The sequence below is a fragment of the Lutra lutra genome, chromosome 7 (genome assembly GCF_902655055.1).
Source record: "Lutra lutra chromosome 7, mLutLut1.2, whole genome shotgun sequence".
Classification (NCBI taxonomy): Eukaryota; Metazoa; Chordata; class Mammalia; order Carnivora; family Mustelidae; genus Lutra; species Lutra lutra.
Window position 1 is genome coordinate 27,945,036 of NC_062284.1, and position 20,177 is coordinate 27,965,212.

Consider the following 20,177-nt stretch of genomic DNA (forward strand, 5'->3'; position numbering starts at 1 on the left):
GATACAGCTACTCGCACTGGTCAGGATGACTCGTATCAAAAAGGCAAGAAACAAAAAGTCTTTGCCAGGATATAGAGAAAGGGAACCCTCATACACTGTTGATGGGAACGTAAATTGATGACATAGTCCCTATGGAAAATAGTATAGAGGTTCCGCAAAAAACTAAAAAGAGAAGTACCATATGATCTAGTAATTCTATTTCCGGGTTTTTACTCAAAGAAAATGAGAATACTAAATTGAAAATATGTTTATTGCAGTATTACTTATAATAGCCAAAATACAGAATTAATCTAAGTGTCCATTGATAGATGAATGGATAAATAAGTGAGGTCTATATGTGCACGTGCACGTGACACACACACACAATGGGCAATTACTCAGCTTTAAAAAGGAATGGGATCCTACCATTTGTTACGATAAGGACAGACCTGGGGTATTATTCTAAGTGAAGTAAGACAGAAAAAGAGGAATACCATATGATTTCGCTTATATGTGGAATCTGAAAATAAAGCAAATAAACAAACAGCAAAAAAAAACAGACAACCAAATTTTTTTAATAAATTTATTTTTTAATTAAACATACAACGTATTTTTGGGCGCCTGGGTGGCTCAGTGGGTTAAGCCGCTGCCTTCAGCTCAGGTCATGATCTCAGGGTCCTGGGATCGAGTCCCGCATCGGGCTCTCTGCTCAGCAGGGAGCCTGCTTCCCTTCCTCTCTCTCTGCCTGCCTCTCTGCCTACTTGTGATCTCTGTCTGTCAAATAAATAAATAAAATCTTTAAAAAAAAAAAAAACATATAACATATTTTTATCCCCGGGGTACAGGTCTGTGAATCGCCAGGTTTACACATTTCACAGGACTCCTCATAGCACATACCCTCCCCAATGTCCATATCCCACCACTCTCTCCCATCCCCCCTCCCCCCAGCACCCCTCAGTCTGTTTTTTGAGATTGAATCTTTTATGGTTTGTCTCCCTCCCAATCCCATCTTCTTTCACTTTTTCTTTTCCTACCCCCCAACCCCCCACATTGCATCTCCACTTCCTCATATCAGGGAGATCATATGATAGTTGTCTTTCTCCGATTGACTTATTTCACTAAGCATAATACCCTCTAGTTCCATCCACGTCATCGCAAATGGCAAGATTTCATTTCTTTTGATGGCTGCATAGTATTCCATTGTGTATATATACCACATCTTTATCCATTCATCTGTTGATGGACATCTAAGTTCTTTCCATAGTTTGGCTATTGTGGACATTGCTGCTATAAACATTCGGGTGCACGTACCCCTTCGGAGCACCACGTTTGTATCTTTAGGATATAAACCCAGTAGTGCATCGCTGGGTCATAGGGTAGCTCTATTTTCAGTTTTTTGAGGAACCTCCACACTGTTTTCCAGAGGGGTTGCACCAGCTTGCATTCCCACCAACAGTGTAGGAGGGTTCCCCTCTCTCCGCATCCTCGCCAGCATCTGTCATATCCTGACTTGTTAATTTTAGCCATTCTGACTGGTGTAGGGTGGTATCTCACTGTGGTTTTGATTTGTATTTCCCTGATGCCCAGTGATGTGGAGCATTTTTTCATGTGTCTGTTGGCCATCTGGATGTCTTCTTTGCAGAAATGTCTGTTCACATCCTCTGCCCATTTCTTGATTGGATTATTTGTTCTTTGGGTGTTGAGTTTGCTAAGCTCTTTATAGATTTTGGATACTAGCCCTTTATCTGATATGTCGTTTGCAAATACCTTCTCCCATTCTGTCAGTTGTCTTTTGGTTTTGTTAACTGTTTCCTTTGCTGTGCAAAAGCTTTTGATCTTGATGAAATCCCAATAGTTCATTTTTGCCCTTGCTTCTATTGTCTTTGGCGATGTTCCTGGGAAGAAGTTGCTGCGGTTGAGGTCAAAGAGGTTGTTGCCTGTGTTCTCCTCAAGGATGTTGATGGATTCCTTTCTCCCATTGAGGTCCTTCATCCATTTGGAGTCTATTCTTGTGTGTGGTATAAGAAAATAGTCCAATTTCATTTTTCTGCACAGACAACAAATTTTGGGCTGCCAAGCCAGGGGATGGGAGGAAAGTGGCATGGCTGTGGGGGAGAATAGGTGAAGAGGATGAACAGGTATAAACTAAAATCTCAGGGATGAAAAGTACAGCATAGGGAATATGGTCAATAATATTTTAATAACTTTGGTGACAGATGGTAACTGCAGTTATCATAATATGCATTTTGTAATGTTTAAAACTGGCAAATCACTAGCTTGTACACCTAAAACTAATACTCATTCATCAACTACACATAAATTTAAATAGATAAACTAAAAACCTTTGCTCTCTAAAAGACTATTAGAAGGGTAAAATGAAGGTACATCCTGGAAGAAATTAAAAACCACATATACAACAAAGGACTACAATGCAGACCATATTTTAAAATCTTTTCAAAATTCAACAACAGAAAACAATCCAATTAGAAAATTGGCAAGAGACATGGATGGATATTTCATGAAAGAGTATATGAAACTGTCAAAAACATGAAAAGTATTTAATATTAGGAAATATGCATTAGGGAAATGTGATTAAAACCACAATGAGGCGGGGAGGAGATAGATGGCGGGGAAGTAGGAGGAGGCGCCGTTTCAACCTGTACCCTAAAATGAGCTGATTACCTACCAAAGAACTCCGATCACCCATGAAATCAGCCTGAGATCAGAATTATACATGTCTGGATCTCTACAGGGGCAGAAGACGCCAGTGGGCAGGTAAAGTGGAGTGGGAACGTCCGACTGATATCGGAAGATAAACAAAAGGGGGAGGGAGCCACCAGAGGCGACCGATTGGAAAGTAATACCCCAATACGAGTGTGTCCTGCGTCTGGGGACCAGCATTAAGTTGGAGTCTGGTTCAAAGGACTCAAAAAGAGCAAAGGATCGTGGGGGGAAACTGTGGCATCGGGGCAGTTAGGGACAGGGGCTTAAGTCCCCGGACCCAGGACAGCCACCACTGGCACTGAGCCAGAGAGAGAGCGGTGGAGAAACCAAGTCTTGGTCCCTGAGTCGCCAGCGTGCCTAGAATGCGCGGGGTCCAGCTCCTGTGAGGGGCTGGGAGCCTTGCAACCGGCAGAAGAACAGACTTTTTGCAGTCTCCACACGAGCCCCGAGCCGTGCTATCAGAGCCTGAGACGCACGCAATCCCACACCCTCCCTTGAAAGAGGTGCACGAAGGCGCCAGCCCTGCGCTCTCGGACCCAGAAAGACCAGGCACTCCCAGCCTGGGCCAGCGGGAAAATCTCAATGTGCGATCGCTGCTTGGAACATCTCTGGCGGTCTGGAGCTGCCCAGATAGCCTCCGCTGTCGTGGTTTTGGAGACAATCAGGAGTTTCTGTGTCCCCAGGGACCGCGACCCGGAACGTGCTCTGCCGGGGCCGAGGGGGAACTTCTGTGCTCTGCAGAACCTAGAGGGGAACAGATTGAGGCTTCTCTCTTGAGAAGGAGGTCGGGGTGCAGTTTGCTTTCCTCTAAACCTCCAAAAACCATCAAAAGCTGTCAAGGCGAGAGAAAACAAATGAACAGACATAAAAACCTCCAGAGAACAAAAGCCTGAAAAAACAGGTTTCTCAGAGCCCACCCCCTTGAGGGGGGCGGGAGGACTTACCTCAGGGAACATTGCCTGAAAACCCACGTGACAGGCCCCTCCCCCAGTAAACCAACCAGGAAAAAAAAGAAAAAACCAAAAAAAAAGACGACAAGAGAACAACCACCACTACTTCATAGATACAACTTTTATTTTTAATTCGTTCCCACTATTCTGGTTCATTTTTTTTTTATATAGATAAATTTTTAACCTATTTACCATCACACTGAGACGACCAGTACATCAAATTCCATAATAACTTTTTAACCTGAACTTTTTGATACATATACCCGTGTTTTTCTTTTGCTATTTTTAAAATTTTTTTAATTTTAGTTTAGTTTATTTTTTTTATTTTATTTTTTAATATTCATATAGAGTTAAACTTCAAGGTAATCCTCTTTCCCCAATCAATGCTACCCCTAGAGGTAAACCAATTTTTAAACCCCTTTTATCTTAGGAAACTTGAGTCCTTTAACAAAGATAGCAAGATACATCCAAGAGGAATCAAAATAACCTTCCGCACCCACATGAGAATTTATAACCACTCTACCATCTTTCTATTCCACCAGTGTTCTTGTGTATTTGTGCTTGTCCTGATACTTTATAAATCTTATACTTGGGGTTCTTTTTGACGAGGTTCTTTTTTTTTTTTTGCTTTTATATATATATATATAGATATAGATATAGATATTTTTTTTTCCTCTTGTCATCTAGTTTTATCAGTCTTTTTGTTTGTCTATTTTGTTTATATACTTCATAAATCTTCCCTTGGGGCCCATTTTGGCTGAGCCTTCTCTTTTATCTTCCATTTGTTTCCTGTCTCTCTCTCTCTCTCTCTCTCTCTCCTTTTTTTACTTTTTCTTTTCTTTTTCCTCTCGTTTGGGTGGGGACTCCTGATTGCTTAGAAGCGTTCCAGGGTGCACCTTGACTGCACCACAGTCGATACATCCAGCTACATCCGTTCAGCCATCTCTCACCAAAATGACTAGGTGGAAGAATGCCCAACAAAAGAAAAAAACAGAGGATGGGCCTCTGCAACAAAGCTAATGGCTATCGACATAGACAATATATCAGAAAGGGAATTCAGGCTAACAATTATCCAGGCAATAGCTAGTTTGGAGAAAGCCATGGATGACCAAACGGAATTGATTAGGGCAGAACTGAAAGCCAACAGGGATGATGTTCACAATGTTAGGGCAGAAAAGAAAGCCACCAGGGATGATGTTCACAATGTTCTCAATGAGTTCCAATCTAATCTAAAACTCTAAAAGCTGGGGTAACTGAGAGAGAAGATAGAATTAGTGATCTGGAGGACAAACAGATAGAGAGCAAGGATCAGGAGGAAGCTTGGAACAAACAGCTTAGAAGCCACGGAAACAGAATCAGGGAAATAAATGATGCCATGAAACATTCCAACGTCAGAATTATTGGAATCCCTGAAGGGGAGGAGAAAGAAAGAAGTCTAGAAGATAGAGTGGAACAAGTTCTCTGTGAAAATTTTCCCAATCTCATGAATGGAACCAGTGTTCATGTACTAGAGGAAGAACGGTCTCCCCACAAGATTACAGAATCTCAAAAGTCCTCAAGACACCTCATAGTAAGAATGAGGAATCATAATTGTAGATAGGCTCTCTTGAAAGCAGCTAGGAAAAAGAAGCTCCTTACGTACAGAGGAAAGCCCATCAGAATAACGTCAGACCTGTCCAGAGGAACCTGGCAAGCCAGAAAGGGCTGGCAAGATATATTCAGGGCACTAAATGAGAAGAACATGCAGCCAACAATACTTTACCCAGCAAGACTGACATTCAAAATGGATGGAAAGATAAAGATTTTCCAAGACCAGCAGGGCTTAAAAGAGTATGTGACCACCAAGCTGACACTGCAGGAAATATTAACGGGGATTCTATAAAAGAGGAAAAATCCTAAGAATATCAATGAACAGAAATATGGAGACAATCTACAGAAAGAAAGACTTCAAAGATAACACGATGTCAATAAAAACGTATCTATCAATAATCACTCTCAATGTGAATGGCCTAAATGCACCACAAAATGACACATGGTTGCAGATTGGATAAAATGACAACCCATCCATATGTTGTCTACAAGAGACCCATTTTGAACCTAAGGATATATCCAGACTGAAAGTGAAGGGATAGAGAAGCATCTTTCATGCCAATGGGCCACAAAAAAAGGCCGGGGTAGAGATTCTCATATTAGATAAATTAGATTTTGGACTAAAGACCGTAGTCAGAGATACAGGAGGACACTACATAATTCTTAAAGGGACTATCCACCAAGATGATCTAACAATTGTAAATATCTATGCCCCCAATATGGGAGCAGCCAATTACATAAGAAAACTACTAATCAAGATAAAGAGTCATATTGATATGAATACATTAATAGTAGGGGATCTTAACACGCCTCTATCAGTAATAGATTGATCAAGCAGAAAATCAATAAAGAAACAAGGCCACTGAATGAAACATTGGACCAGATGGACCTCATAGATATATACAGAACATTCCACCCTAAAACAACAGAATACTCATTCTTCTCCAGTACACATGGAACCTTCTCCAGAATAGACCACATACTGGGTCTCAAGTCAGGACTCAACCGATACAAGAAGACTGAGATTATTCCCTGCATATTCTCAGATCACAATGCTTTGAAACTGGAGCTCAATCACAAGGAAAAGTTCGGAAGGAACTCAAACACTGGAAGCTAAAGGAGTCTACTTCTCCCTCTCTTTCACTCCCACCTCACACGCAACACTCTCGCTCTCAAAAAATAAATATTTTTTTAAAAAAAGTGTTACAGTGAAAAAGATTATCCACCATGACCAGGTGGGATTCATCCCTGGGTTACAAGGATGGTTCAACATTTGCAAATCAATCAATGTGATAGAACAAATCAATAAGAGAAGAGAGAAGAAGCACATGGTCCTCTCAATTGATGCAGAAAAAGCATTTGACAAAATCCAGCATCCGTTTCTGATTAAAACGCTTAAAGTATAGGGATAGAGGGAACATTCCTGAACTTCATAAAATCTATCTATGAAAGACCCACAGCAAATATCATCCTCAATGGGGAAAAAGCTCACAGCCTTCCCATTGAGATCAGGAACACGACAAGGATGCCCAGTCTCACCACTCTTGTTCAACATATATTAGAAGTCCTAGCAACAGCAATCAGACAACAAAGAGAAATAAGAGGTATCTAAATTGGCAATGAAGAAGGAAAACTCTCTCTTCACAGATGACATGATACTTTATATGAAAAACCCAAGAGACTCCACCCCCAAACTACTAGACCTCATTCAGCAATTCAGTAACGTGGCAGGATACAAAGTCAATGTACAGAAATCAGTGGCTTTCTTATACACTAACAATGAAAATACAGAAGGGGAAATTAGAGAATTGATTCCATTTACTCTAGCACCAAGAACCATAAGATAACCAAAGAGGTAAAGGATCTGTACTCGAGGAACTACAGAAGACTCATGAAAGAAATTGAGGAAGACACAAAAAGATGGAAGACCTTCCATGCTCTTGGATCAGAAGAATAAACATTGTTAAAATGTCTATACTACCTAGAGCAATCTATACTTTTTTTTTAAAGGTTTTATTTATTTATTTGACAGACAGAGATCACAAGCAGGCAGAGAGGCAGGCAGAGAGAGAGGAGGAAGCAGGCTCCCCGCTGAGCAGAGAGCCCGATGCGGGGCTCGATCCCAGGACCCTGGAATCATGACCTGAGCCGAAGGCAGAGGCTTAACCCACTGAGCCACCCAGGCGCCCCAAGAGCAATCTATACTTTTAATGCCATTCCAATCAAAATTCCACCGGTATTTTTCAAAGAACTGGAGCAAACAATCCTAAAATTTGTATGGAATCAGAAGATACCCTGAATTGCTAAGGAAGTGTTGAAAAAGAAAAACAAAACTGGGGGCATCACGTTACCTGATTTCAAGCTTTACTACAAAGCTGTGATCACCAAGACAGCATGGTACTGGCATAGAAACAGACACACAGACCAGTGGAACAGAGTAGAGAGCCCAGATATGGACCCTCAACTCTATGGTCAAATAATCTTTGACAAAGCAGGAAAAAATATACAGTGGAAAAAAGACAGTCTCTTCAATAAATGGTACTGGGAAAATTGGACAGCTATATGTAGAAGAAGGAAACTGACCATTCTCTTACAATACACAAAGATAAACTCAAATGGATAAAAGACCTCAACAGGAGACAGGAATCCATCAGAATGCTAGAGGAGAACATAGGCAGTAACCTCTTCGATATCAGCCACAGCAACTTCTTTCAAGATATGTCTCCAAAGGCAAAGGAAAAAAGCGAAAATGAACTTTGAGGACTTCATCAAGATCAAAAGCTTCTGCACACCAAAGGAAACAATCAACAAAACAAAGAGGCAACCCACGGAATGGGAAAAGATATTTGCAAATGACAGCACAGACAAAAGGTTGATATCCAGGATCTACAAAGAACTTCTAAAACTCAACATACACGAAACAGATAATCATATCAAAAAATGGGCAGAGGATATGAACAGACTTCTCCAATGGAGACATACAAATGGCTATCAGAAACATGAAAAAATGGTCATCATCACTAGCCATCAGGGATATTCAAATTAAAACCACATTGAGATATCACCTTACACTAGTTAGAATGGCCAAAATTAGTAAGACAGGAAACAACGTGTGTTGGAGAGGATGTGGAGAAAGGGGAACCCTCTTACACTGCTGGTGGGAATGCAAGTTGGTGCAGCCACTTTGGAGAACAGTGTGGAGATTTCTCAAGAAATTAAAAATAGAGCTTCCCTATGACCCTGCAATTGCACTACTGGGTTTTTACCCCAAAGATACAGATGTAGTGAAAAGAAGGGCCATCTGTACCCCAATGTTTATAGCAGCAATCGCCACGGTGGCCAAACTGTGGAAAGTACCAAGATGCCCTTCAAAGGAAGAATAAATAAGGAAGATGTGGTCCATATACACTATGGGGTATTATGCCTTCATCAGAAAGGATGAATACCCAACTTTTGTAGCAACATGGACAGGACTGGAAGAGATTATGCTAGTGAAATAAGTCAAGCAGAGAGAGTCAATTATCATGTGGTTTCACTCATTAGTGGAGTATAACAAATAGCAGGGAGGACAAGGGCATTAAGAGAGGAGAAGGGAGTTGGGGGAAATTGGAAGGGGAGATGAACCATGAGAGACTATGGACTCTGAAAAACAATCTGAGGGTTTTGAAGGGGCAGGGGATGGGAGGTTGGGGGAACCAGGTGGTGGGTATTGAGGAGGGCACAGATTGCATGGAGCACTGGGTGTGGTGCAAAAACAATGAATACTGTTACGCTGAAAATAAATTTAAAAAATGTAAAAAGTAAATTATCAAGGCCCATGTTCCTCTCCAGACCAATTAAATCAGCAGTTATGGAAGCAGGAACTTGAGCATTAGTATTTTCTAAAAGCTGTCTATATGATTATAATGCAACCAGGTTTGAGAATAACTATTCTATACCTTCAACAAAAATGAAAAATATTTTTTTCATACCTACAAATTCTACATCTAGAAACTTTCATAGAAAAACACCTGCACAAATGAGTGTGTGCACAGTCGAGGACTCTGGTTTCGACTGAAAGAAAGAAAGGCAAGAGAAATGAAAAGGATGGCATTAAAAATGCAGAAAATAATGAATTTTATATTTGTATTCAAAACTACTACTTGGGGTGTCTGGGTGGCCCAGTCAGTTAGGCATCTGCCTTTGGCTCAGGACATGATCCTGGGGCTCAGGGACTGAGCCCCACATTGGGTTCCTTGTTCAGAGGGGAGTCTGCTTCTCCCACTCCCTCTGCTCCTCCACCCAGCTTGTGCTCTCTCTCTTGCTCTGCTCTTACAAATGAATAAAACCCTACTACATTAAAAAAAAAACCAAAGGACCACCAAATGACAGAGAATCAAGAAGCTGAGAAAAAGACAGATAAACAACTACAAGATGACAATGGGAGAATTTGAGAGATAAGAGATACCATAAAGCAAAACAGAATAATTGGATCCTCGACGATGAAGAAAGAGAGGAGCAGAAGGTATACTGGAGCAGATTATAATGGTGAACTACCCTACTCTGGGGAAGGGAACAGGCATCAAAATCCAGAAGGCACAGAGAACCCCCCTCAAAGTCAATAAAAATAGGTCAACACCCTGACATCTAATAGTAAAACTTACAAATCTCAGAGACAGAGAGAAAATCCTGAAAGCAGCTCAGGACACGAGGTCTGTAAGCTACAATGTTAGAAACATTAGATTGGCAGCAGACCTATCCACAGAGACCTCTCAGGCCAGAAAGGACTGGCATGATTTATGCAGGGTACTAAAGGAGCAAAACATGCAGCCAAGAGTACTTTATCCAGCTAGGCTGTCATTGAAAATAGAAGGAGAGATAAAACACTTCCAGGACAAACAGAAACTAAAAGAATTTGCAAATCACCAAACCAGCCCTACAAAAAATATTCAAAGGGGTCCTCTAAGCAAAGTGAGAGCCCCAAAGTACCACAGACCAGAAAGGAACAGAGACCATATACAGGAAACGGTCACCTTACAGACAATACCATGGCACTAAATTCATCTCTCTCAATAGTTACCCTGAATGTAAATGGGCTAACTGCCCCCAATCAAAAGACACAGGGTATCAGACTGGATAAAAAAGCAAGACCCATCAATATGCTGTCTGCAAGAGACTCATTCTAGACTCAAAGACACTTCCAGATTCAAAGTGAGGGGGTAAAAAACATTTATGATTAGCATGATGCTAATGGACATCACAACAAAGCTGGGCTGGCGACCCTTATATCAGACAAATTAGATTTTTAACCAAAGACCATAATAAGAGATGAGAAAGGACACTCTAGCATACATAAAGGGTCTATCAACTGTAAATATTCATTGCCCCTAACATGGGAACAGCCAATTATATAAGCCAATTAATAATAAAATCAAAGAAACACGTGGACAATAATACAATAACAGGAGGGAACTTTTTTTTTTTAAGATTTTATTTATTTATTTGACAGAGACAGCGAGAGCAGGAGCACAAGCAGGGGGAGTAGGAGAGGGATAGCCGGCTTCCCGCTGAGCAGGGAGTCCGATATGGGGCTCCATCCCAGGACCCTGCGATCATGACCTGACCCGAAGGCAGACGCTTAATGACTGAGCCACCCAGGCACCCCATTAGGGGACATTAATACCCCCCTCACCGCAATGGACAGATCATCTAAGCAAAAGATCGACAAGGAAATAGGGCTTTAAATGACACACTGGACTAGATGGACTTCACAGACAGATTCAGAACATTCCTTCCCAAAGCTACAGAACATATATTCTTCTCTAGCACACATGGAACATTCTCCTCACTAGATCACATCCTGGGTCCCAAATCAGGTCTCAACCAGTATCAGAAGATGGGGATTATTCCCTGCATATTTTCAGATCACAATGCTTTGAAAGTGGAGCTCAGTCGTAAGAGGAATGTTGGAAATAACTCCAATACATGGAGGCAATTAAAGGAGAATTTTTAAAATTCATGGAAACAAATGAAAATGAAAACAGAACTCTTCAAAGCTGTTGGGATGCAGTAAAAGAGGTCTGAAGGTTGAGGAATATAGCCCCTCAAGCCTTTCTCAAGAAATAAGAAAGGTCTCAAATACAACCCTAACCCTACACCTAACGGAGCTGGAGTCTAAAACCAACTAGAAGAGAAATAGTAAAGATCAGAAAAGATATCAATGAAATAGAAACCAAAAGAACAGCAGAACAGATCAACGAAACTAGGAGCTGATCCACTGAAGGAATTAATAAGATTGGTAAACCCCTGACCAGACTTATCAAAAAAAAAAAAAAAAAAAAGAGAGAGAAAGGACCCAAATATATAAAATCATGAATGAAAGAGGAGAGATCACAACAAACACCAAGGAAATACAAAGAATTATAAGAACCTATATGAGCAACTATATGCCAAGAAATTAGGCAATCTGGAAGAAATGGATGCATTCCTAGAGACATACAAACTATCAAAACTGAAACAAGAAGAAACAGAAAACCTCAACACACCCATAACCAACAAGGAAATTCAAGCAGTAATCAAAAATTTCACAACAAACAAGAGCCCAAGGCCAGATGGCTTCCCAGGGGAATTCTACCATTTAAAGAAGAATGAATATCTATTCTTCTGAAACGGTTTCAAAAAATAGAAATGGAAGGAAAGCGTCCAGAGTCTATGATGCCAGCATTATCTTGATCCTAAAACCAAAGACCCTACCAAAAAGGAGAATTATAAACCAGTATCCCTGATGAACATGGATGCCAAAATTCTCACCAAGATACTAGCCAACAGCATCCAACAGTACATTAACAGGATTATTTGTCATGACCAAGTGGGATTTATTCCTGGACTGCAAGGGTGGTTCAACATTCACAAATTAGTCAATGTGATACACCACATTAATAAAAGAAAGAACAAGAACCATATGATCCTCTCAATTGATTCAGAAAAAGCAAATGCAGAACCAATTCTTTTGACAAAGTATAGCATCCTTTCTTGAGACAAAGTATAGCATTCTTTCTTGATTAAAAGTCTTCACAGTGTAGAGATAGACGGTACATACTTCGGTATCATAAAAGCCATCTACGCAAAACCCACAGTGAATTATTTGCAATGGGGAAAACTGAGAGCTTTTACCCTAAGGTCAGAAACATAGCAGGGATGTCCACTATCACCACTGCTGTTCAACACAGTACTACAAGTCCCAGCCTCAGCAATCAGACAACAAAAAGAAATAAAAGGCATCCAAATTGGCAAAGAACAAGTCAAACTCTCACTCTTTGCAGATGTTATGACACTTTATGTGGAAAACCCAAAAGACTACATACCAAAACTGCTAGAACCCACACAGGAATTCAGCAAAGTAACACGATAAAAAAGCAATGCACCAAAATCAGCTGCATTTCTATACACCAACAACGAGACAGAAGAAAGAGAAATTAAAGAGTTGATTCCATTTACAATTGTGCACCAAAAACAGTAAGATACATAGGAATAAATCTAACTACAGAGGCAAAGGATTTGTACTCAGAAAACTATAGAGTACTCAGGAAAGAAATTAAGACACAAAGAAATGGAAAAATGTTCCATGCTCATGGATTGGAAGAACAAATATTGTGAAAATGTCTATGCTACCTAGACAATCTACACAGTCAATGCAATCGCTATCAAAATACCATCAACTTTTTTCATGGAAATGAAACAAATCATCCTAAAATTGTATGGAACCAGAAAAGAACCTCAACAGTCAGAGGTATGTTGATAAAACCAAAACTTGTGGCATCAAAATTCCAGACTTCAAGCTGTATTACAAATCATCAAGACAGTATGGTATTGGCACAAGAACAGATACATAAATCAATGGAACAGAACAGAGAACTCAGCTATACAACCTCATCTCTATGGTCAACTAATCTTCAACAAAGCAGGAAAGAAGATCCAATAGAAAAAAGACAGTCTCTTCTACAAATGGTTTTGGGAAAATTGGACAGTCACGTGCAGAAGAATGAAACTCCTCATTTCCTTTCACCATACACAAAAAAAGACTCAAAATGGATGAAAGACCTAAATACGAGCAGGAATCCATCAAAATCCTAGAGGAGAACACAGACAGCAACCTCTTCAAACTCAGTCACAGCAAGTTCTTCCTAGACATATCTCCAAAGTCAAGGGAAGCAAGGGCAAAAATGAACTCCTAGGACTTCATCAAGATCAAAAGCTTTTGCATAGCAAAGGAAACAGTCAACAAAACCAAAAGACAACCAACAGAATGGGAGAAGATATCTGCAAATGACAGATAAAGGGCTAGTATCCAAAATGTATAAAGAACTTGTCAAACTCAATACCCAAGGAATAAATAATCCAATTAAGAAATGGGCAGAAGACATGAACAGACATTTCTGCTTAGAAGACAACCAAATCGCCAAAAGACACATGAAAAATGTTCCACATCACTAGCCATCAGGGAAACTCAAATCAAAAGCAGAGTGAGATACCACCTCCCATCAGTCAGAATGGCTAAAATTAACAAGTCAGGAAACAGTAGATGTAGGCAAGGATGCAGAGAAAGAGGAACCCTCCTACACAGTTGGTGGGAATGCAACCTGGTGCAGCCACTCTGGAAAATAGTATGGAGATCCCTCAACGAGTTTAAAATACAGCTACCCTACGACACAACAACTGCACTACTGGGTAATTATCCCAAAGATATAAATGTAGTAATCCGAAGGTGCACCTGTACCCCAATGTTATAGCACTAATGTTCACAATAGCCAAGCTATGGAAAGAGCCTAGATGCCCGTTGACAGATGAATGGATAAAGATGTGAGGGGTGTGTGTGTGTGTATGTGTACACAGTGTGTGTGTGTATCTATATATACACACACATATATATGTGTTGACAGATGAATGGATAAAGATGTGGTGTGTGTGTGTGTACACAGTGTGTGTATATATAGATACACACACACATACACATGCACTCACACATATTGTGTACGCCCAGGGATCTACACAATGGAATATTATGCAGCCATAAAAAATGAAATCCCACCATTTGCAATGATTAGGGTAGAACTAGAGAGCATTATGCTAAGCAAAATAAGTCAGTCAGAGAAAATTATCATGCAATCTCACTGATATGTGGAATTTGAGAAACATGGCAGAGGATAATAGGGGAAGAAAGGAGAAAATGAAACAAGAAGAAACTGGAGAAGGAGACAAACCACAAGAGACTCTTAATCTCAGGAAACAAACTGAGGGTTCCTAGAGTGAAGGAGGTTGGTACAAACTTATACCCCTGAAACAAATAATACATTATAGGTTAATTTTTTAAAAAGTTGATTCTAGATAGACTAATAATGCTGTTTTTAAAAAAGGGAACCACAGTGAGGTATCACTACTTATCAGAATGGCTAAAATAAAAACAAATGGAAAAACCAAGTGCTGGATGTAGAGAAACTAGATCACTTATACATTCCTTGTTGGAATATAAAATGGTAAGCCACTATGGAAAACAGTTTAACAATTTCTTTAATAATTCAATATGCTACAATAACTATAGGACTCAGCCACTGTACTCCTGGACATGCAAAAGCGAAACACATGAGAAAGCAAAACACATTCATACAAAAATGTGTATAGAAGCACTCATAGCTTTATTTGCAATAACCAAACACTAGAATCAGGCTGGAAGTCCTTCAAGAAGTGTCTGGTTAAACTGTAGTACATGGTACACCACAGAATAAAAATGAACAAACTAGTCATATAAATAGATGAATCTCCAGGGAATCAGGATGAGTTAAAAATACTAATTCCTAGAAGTTAGAATCCCAAAATGTGGGATTCCATTTAGGTAGCTATGCTTTTTGAAATGACAAAACATTAAAAATGCAGGAAAGCTTAGAGGTTGCCAGGAGTTAGGGGAATTGGTGTGTAAGAGGAGATGGGCATGGTTTGAGAAGACAAGAAGGAGGATTCCTATGTATTTGGAACTTCAATATCTTCACTGTGGTGGTGGATACACAAACCTACACAGGTGATCAAGTTATGCAGAACTTCATACATATACACAAATGAGTTATAAGAAAAACTGGGAAAATCTAAGTTCTATGGATTTTATCAAACTCTCATTGTGATATTACACTACAGTTTTGTGAAACATTACACTGGCGAATTATATAAGAAATCTTTATTTAATTTCTTACAGCTGCATGTGAACATACAATTTTCTAAAAAATTTCAATTAAAAAAAAAAAAGCCACAGGAATGGAAGGAAGAGAAAAGAAAAAGAACCTAGTACCAAATTCTGAAGAACTCCAACATGTAGAAGTTAGATGAACAAGGAGGTACCAGCTAAAGAGACTGAGAGAATGCAGCCAGTGGCCAAAAGAAAAATTTTTGATCTTGCTGAGAAATCAGATAATCAAATATAATAAAGCCAGAAAAGGGACACCTGGTTTTACCAATGTGGAAATCCCTGTTGGCAACAGTGGTTTGGGAGGAATATTAACTGCTAATGCCAGGTGACAGTGGCTGAAGAGTGAACAGGAAGTGAAGAGTGTGATTACATAAACATTGCTGTAAAAGTATAAATGGTGCAGCCACTTTGGAAAAGAGTCAGGCATTTCATCAAAAAGTTCAACAGTTACCAGAGGACCTACTAATTCCACACAGGTATATATGAAAGAGAAATTAAGATATCCATGCAGATAAAAACATGCATGTGAATGTTCATAGCAGCATTATACATGATAGAGGCAGAAACAATAAATGTCCACAAATAAATAAAATGTGGTATAGCCATACAATGGAATATTCATCCATAAAATGGAATTAAGTATTAATATATGTTACAATATACATGAACTTTAAAAACATTTTGCTAAGTGAAAGAAGCCAGCCACAGAAGGCTACATTTCATATTGTTCCACTTACATGAAATTATATTAATTTCCACTTCACATGTACACAAAATATACAAAAACAGGAAAATCCTCAGAGACAGAAAGGAAATTAGTGGTTGTCAGTGGAGTGGGAAGTTTGAGGAGGAAGGACGAATGACTGCTAATGGGTATAGGGTTTCTTTTGGGGAATGAGGAAAATGTTGTGAAACTGGATAGTAGCAATGGTTACAAAACTCTATGAATATATGAAAAAAAACACTGAACTGTACTTTCATAGGGTGAGTTTTGGCGTATGTGAACTGTATCACAATGAAGCTATTATTTTTTAAAAAAAGGTAGGGCTATGATAAGGAACAGAGGAATAATAGCTAGAAGATGGAGAATATAAAATACATGGGACAAAAACTGCTCAATAATCTGATCAGAGTCACTCAGTGGTTAAGCTCTAGCCTGAGTCTGAGATTGCAAAACTCTGTTTTATCAGTCCTTCACATTTTTTAGTTCTTCCCAAGCTAGCCAATAAATCCTCCTCATCACTTAACTTGACTATGAAGACCAAGTCACTCTGATTCTGCTTCACATTAACGTTCCCCTTCCATTCATATTTCCATTCCCGCTGTACCAATTTAGATTGTCCTTACTTCACTCTTAAACAGGGCCATCAACTCTTTCTCTTTTTTTTTTTTTAAAGATTGATTTATTTGAGAGGGAGAGAGAGAGAGAAAGAGGGGCTGCCTATGTGAGCAGGGGTAGGGGAAGAGGGAGAGGGAGAGAAAAAGCAAACTCTGCATTGAGTACATACAGAGCCAAAGGCAGAGCTTGATCTTATGACCTGAAATCATGACCTGAGCTGAATTCGAGTCCAACACTCAACCCAGTGAGAGACATTCTGGTGCCCCAAGACAGGGCCTCACCTATTAACTAGTCTTGCATTCTTCCAGGCTTTGTGAACACAATCTATCTTCTTCCACTGTTACCCATGTTTCTTTCTAAAACATTCTCTTTCCTGTATTTTCCTGTTCCTGAACAAGCTAATAGCTTGCTTACCAGGAAAAAAGAAAATTAAAACAAAATACCAAAAAACTCTGTCAACATAATGATAAGATATTTTGTCAGCACAATTTCATACAACTCTTCTATATGAATTCTATCCACCTTGCATTGTAGCTCAATGAGCAGGGAGAAGGAGCCCATGAGATTTTTCTGTGATTATTCCAGGGATCATAGGCTTGTGAGAATCATTCTCAAATCTTTCTCTAAGCCATCAGTCACAATTTATATTTGAAAAACATTTGTTTTTTTATGATGAAATGTATACAAATAGGGGACATTAAAAACTTCTACTGATAAACAACATAATGGTTCTCAAATGATGGTTCCCATATGAGCAATATCGGCTTCACCTGAGACCATCTTAGAATTGTAGAAATGCATATTCTCAGCTTTTCCTACCCAGACTGAGTGAATCAGTAACCCTGGGGTAAAGCTGAGCACTTAACTAATCCTCCAAATGATTCTTACGTACACTATCAAAGAAAATAGTTACTTAAACTTACCCTCCTGAGAGAACAGGTAACACCACTCGAACAAACGGAGGATCAAATGGAAAGTTATCCTAAAATGCAAATGGGAAAGTTTAACTAATTTGAAAAAACCCCTTAATACTATATTATTTCAAAGATTTTAAAATAGTCTATAAAGAATGTGTGCATTTATTATCGATGATGAGGGTCATAAAAGTAAAAATAGTACCAAAAATAAAATGAAGTAAAAACCACAGCAAAAAAAAAAAAAAAAAATCATGGCCAAACAGTTATAAAAAATATGAAGCGGTGTTCCACTTCCAATAAAACTATATAAAGGGACCATTCCAATAATGATACACTAGGTAACTTAGAGCAATCCTCTGGTTGACAATTAGAAGAGGTGGACAAAATTTAACAATTTTAACAATTTTTTAAAAATTTAACAATTACAGAGCTAAGATCAGGAAGAAAAAGGGAATCCCAGAGAGAGCCAGGCCTCTCCCCCAACCCCCAAACCTTAGGTTTTCTTTCAATTACAGAAGAGGAAGGTAAGAAGTCAAGAAGCTCAGTAGAACTCAGACTCACACTTGCAGGGCTGGGGAGGTAAAAATTGGATCTGGGGTCCACCAGGGAGAGGCCTTGACAAGTCTCCCACACTTTAGGTTGGGACCCTGAAGGACAAATGACAAATTGACCTAACTGACAAGGAATGAAGTCCAACTTTACATCACCTAAATCCCTGACTGGATTTACTGATCCCGGACTGCTAGTGCCCAAGACAGACAAGGACAAATATAAACCCTCTCTGGAGAAGAATACCATCTAAGGCTTCCAAAATTAGCTAATTTTTCACTTAAAATGTCTATTCCTAAAAATAGACAATTACACAAGACTTAAGACTTAAGACAAACATGTCCAGGAAATGAGAAGCAAATGACACAAAAACTGTAAGAGTTCAAGATTAAATAGAGTTAGCAGACATAGCTTTTAAAATAGTTATGTTGAATATGTACAAGCAAAGAAAAAAGACAAGATTGAAAACCCTGGCAAAGGACTAAAATTATAAAAATGAACCATACAGAAATTCTGAAACTTAGAAATGTAATGACTGAAATCACTAACTTAACAGATGAACTGAACCACAAGTAGAGACTTAGTGGAAGAGAAATTCAGTGTACAGGAAAATAGGCCAAAAAGACATCCAGAATGAAGCCAAAAGAGAGAAAAAGGTAGATAATGCAGAAAATGACAAGACACAGGGGAATGTATTAGAAAGGCTTATCATATATAGAGCCCTAAAATGACATGAGAGAATGGGCCTGAAGCAATATTTAAAGAGAACGTCTTGAGAATTTTCCAAAATTGAAAGACATCACAATGTGTAGGCACTATGAATATTTCAAAGGAAATAATGGAAGCCCCAATGAGGGAATGGTAAGTTTCTGAGTTGCTAAAAGAAACTTCTAACCTAAAAATCTATACCCAATTCAAATACTTTCCAAAAAATGATTTCACAATAAAGTTGTTTTCTTGTCAGGAGATCCAAGCTAAAGGAAATAAAGAATATTCTTCAGACAGGAGAAATAGGACTCTAGATGGAAATATGAAGAATAAAGACCATGAAAAGAGCAAATATGCAATTGTGACTGAATATTGACTAATTACTGAACAATGATGTATAGCTTCTAGGTAAGTACAGAAAATGCATGAAAGCACATATTTGACAGGGAATCCACATTCTAAGTCTTCGCATTGATGAGGAAAAGGTAAAATACAAATTAAATCTATGTTACACTTTGACAAGGATATACACCGTAGCTGCTAGGCAGTAAAGAAGAGTAAGAGAACACCCAAGTACTAAGCTAAAAGAGGTGAGAAACTGGAACAATTAAAAAAAAATCCAAAATATGAGAAAAAGGAAAACGGAATAACAAGAAAAGTAAAAAGCACTTAGGAGATGGGATTGAAATCCAAATGTCAACTAATATTAAATGCAAATAGACTAACTGTTCTAATTAAAAGACAAAGATCATCAGACTTGATAAAAATATATGAAGAGAAGAAAAAAGAAACCTCAACTAATTCTCAGGCTACCAAGAACAATTCTCTTTTTCAAATTCTCAGTCCTAGAAGCAGATTCCCTGAAGAACAGAGATTTTTCTCTTTATGAACTAAATCAACAATGGTAGCCAAGGTGGCCAAGAGCATTAGAGGTTTGTCTCTTGGTGTTCAGGAAGCCAAGAAGGCTGCCCCTCATTTCCCTACAGCAGTCGGGTAAGGAAAAAGCACACTGCCTCTAATGAAGACATGACAGGAAGTCTAAGAGAAATCACCTTCAATCTCTGTGGTCAAATAAAAAGGAAGAACTAATTGCCTCAAACGAATCTGAGGCTAAGGGAGGTAAACAAATATCTGTCTCATCCACTTATTTCCAATAAACACAAAAATATAGTTTGAACCAGAAGAATAAGCAGCATAATTCCAGTAAC

The 20,177-nt window shown here is 39.0% G+C and overlaps 1 protein-coding gene across 4 annotated transcripts in view; it reads right to left on the minus strand.

The window, feature by feature from the left end:
- Positions 1 to 20,177, minus strand: part of UBE2Q2 (ubiquitin conjugating enzyme E2 Q2) — a 73,445-nt gene that overhangs the window by 15,405 nt on the left and 37,863 nt on the right. For all 4 annotated transcript variants that reach the window (XM_047737738.1, XM_047737740.1, XM_047737737.1 and 1 more), the window contains one exon: positions 17,719 to 17,777. In XM_047737738.1, the coding sequence (XP_047593694.1) occupies positions 17,719 to 17,777 (59 nt within the window). The remainder of the gene's footprint in view (positions 1 to 17,718; positions 17,778 to 20,177) is intronic.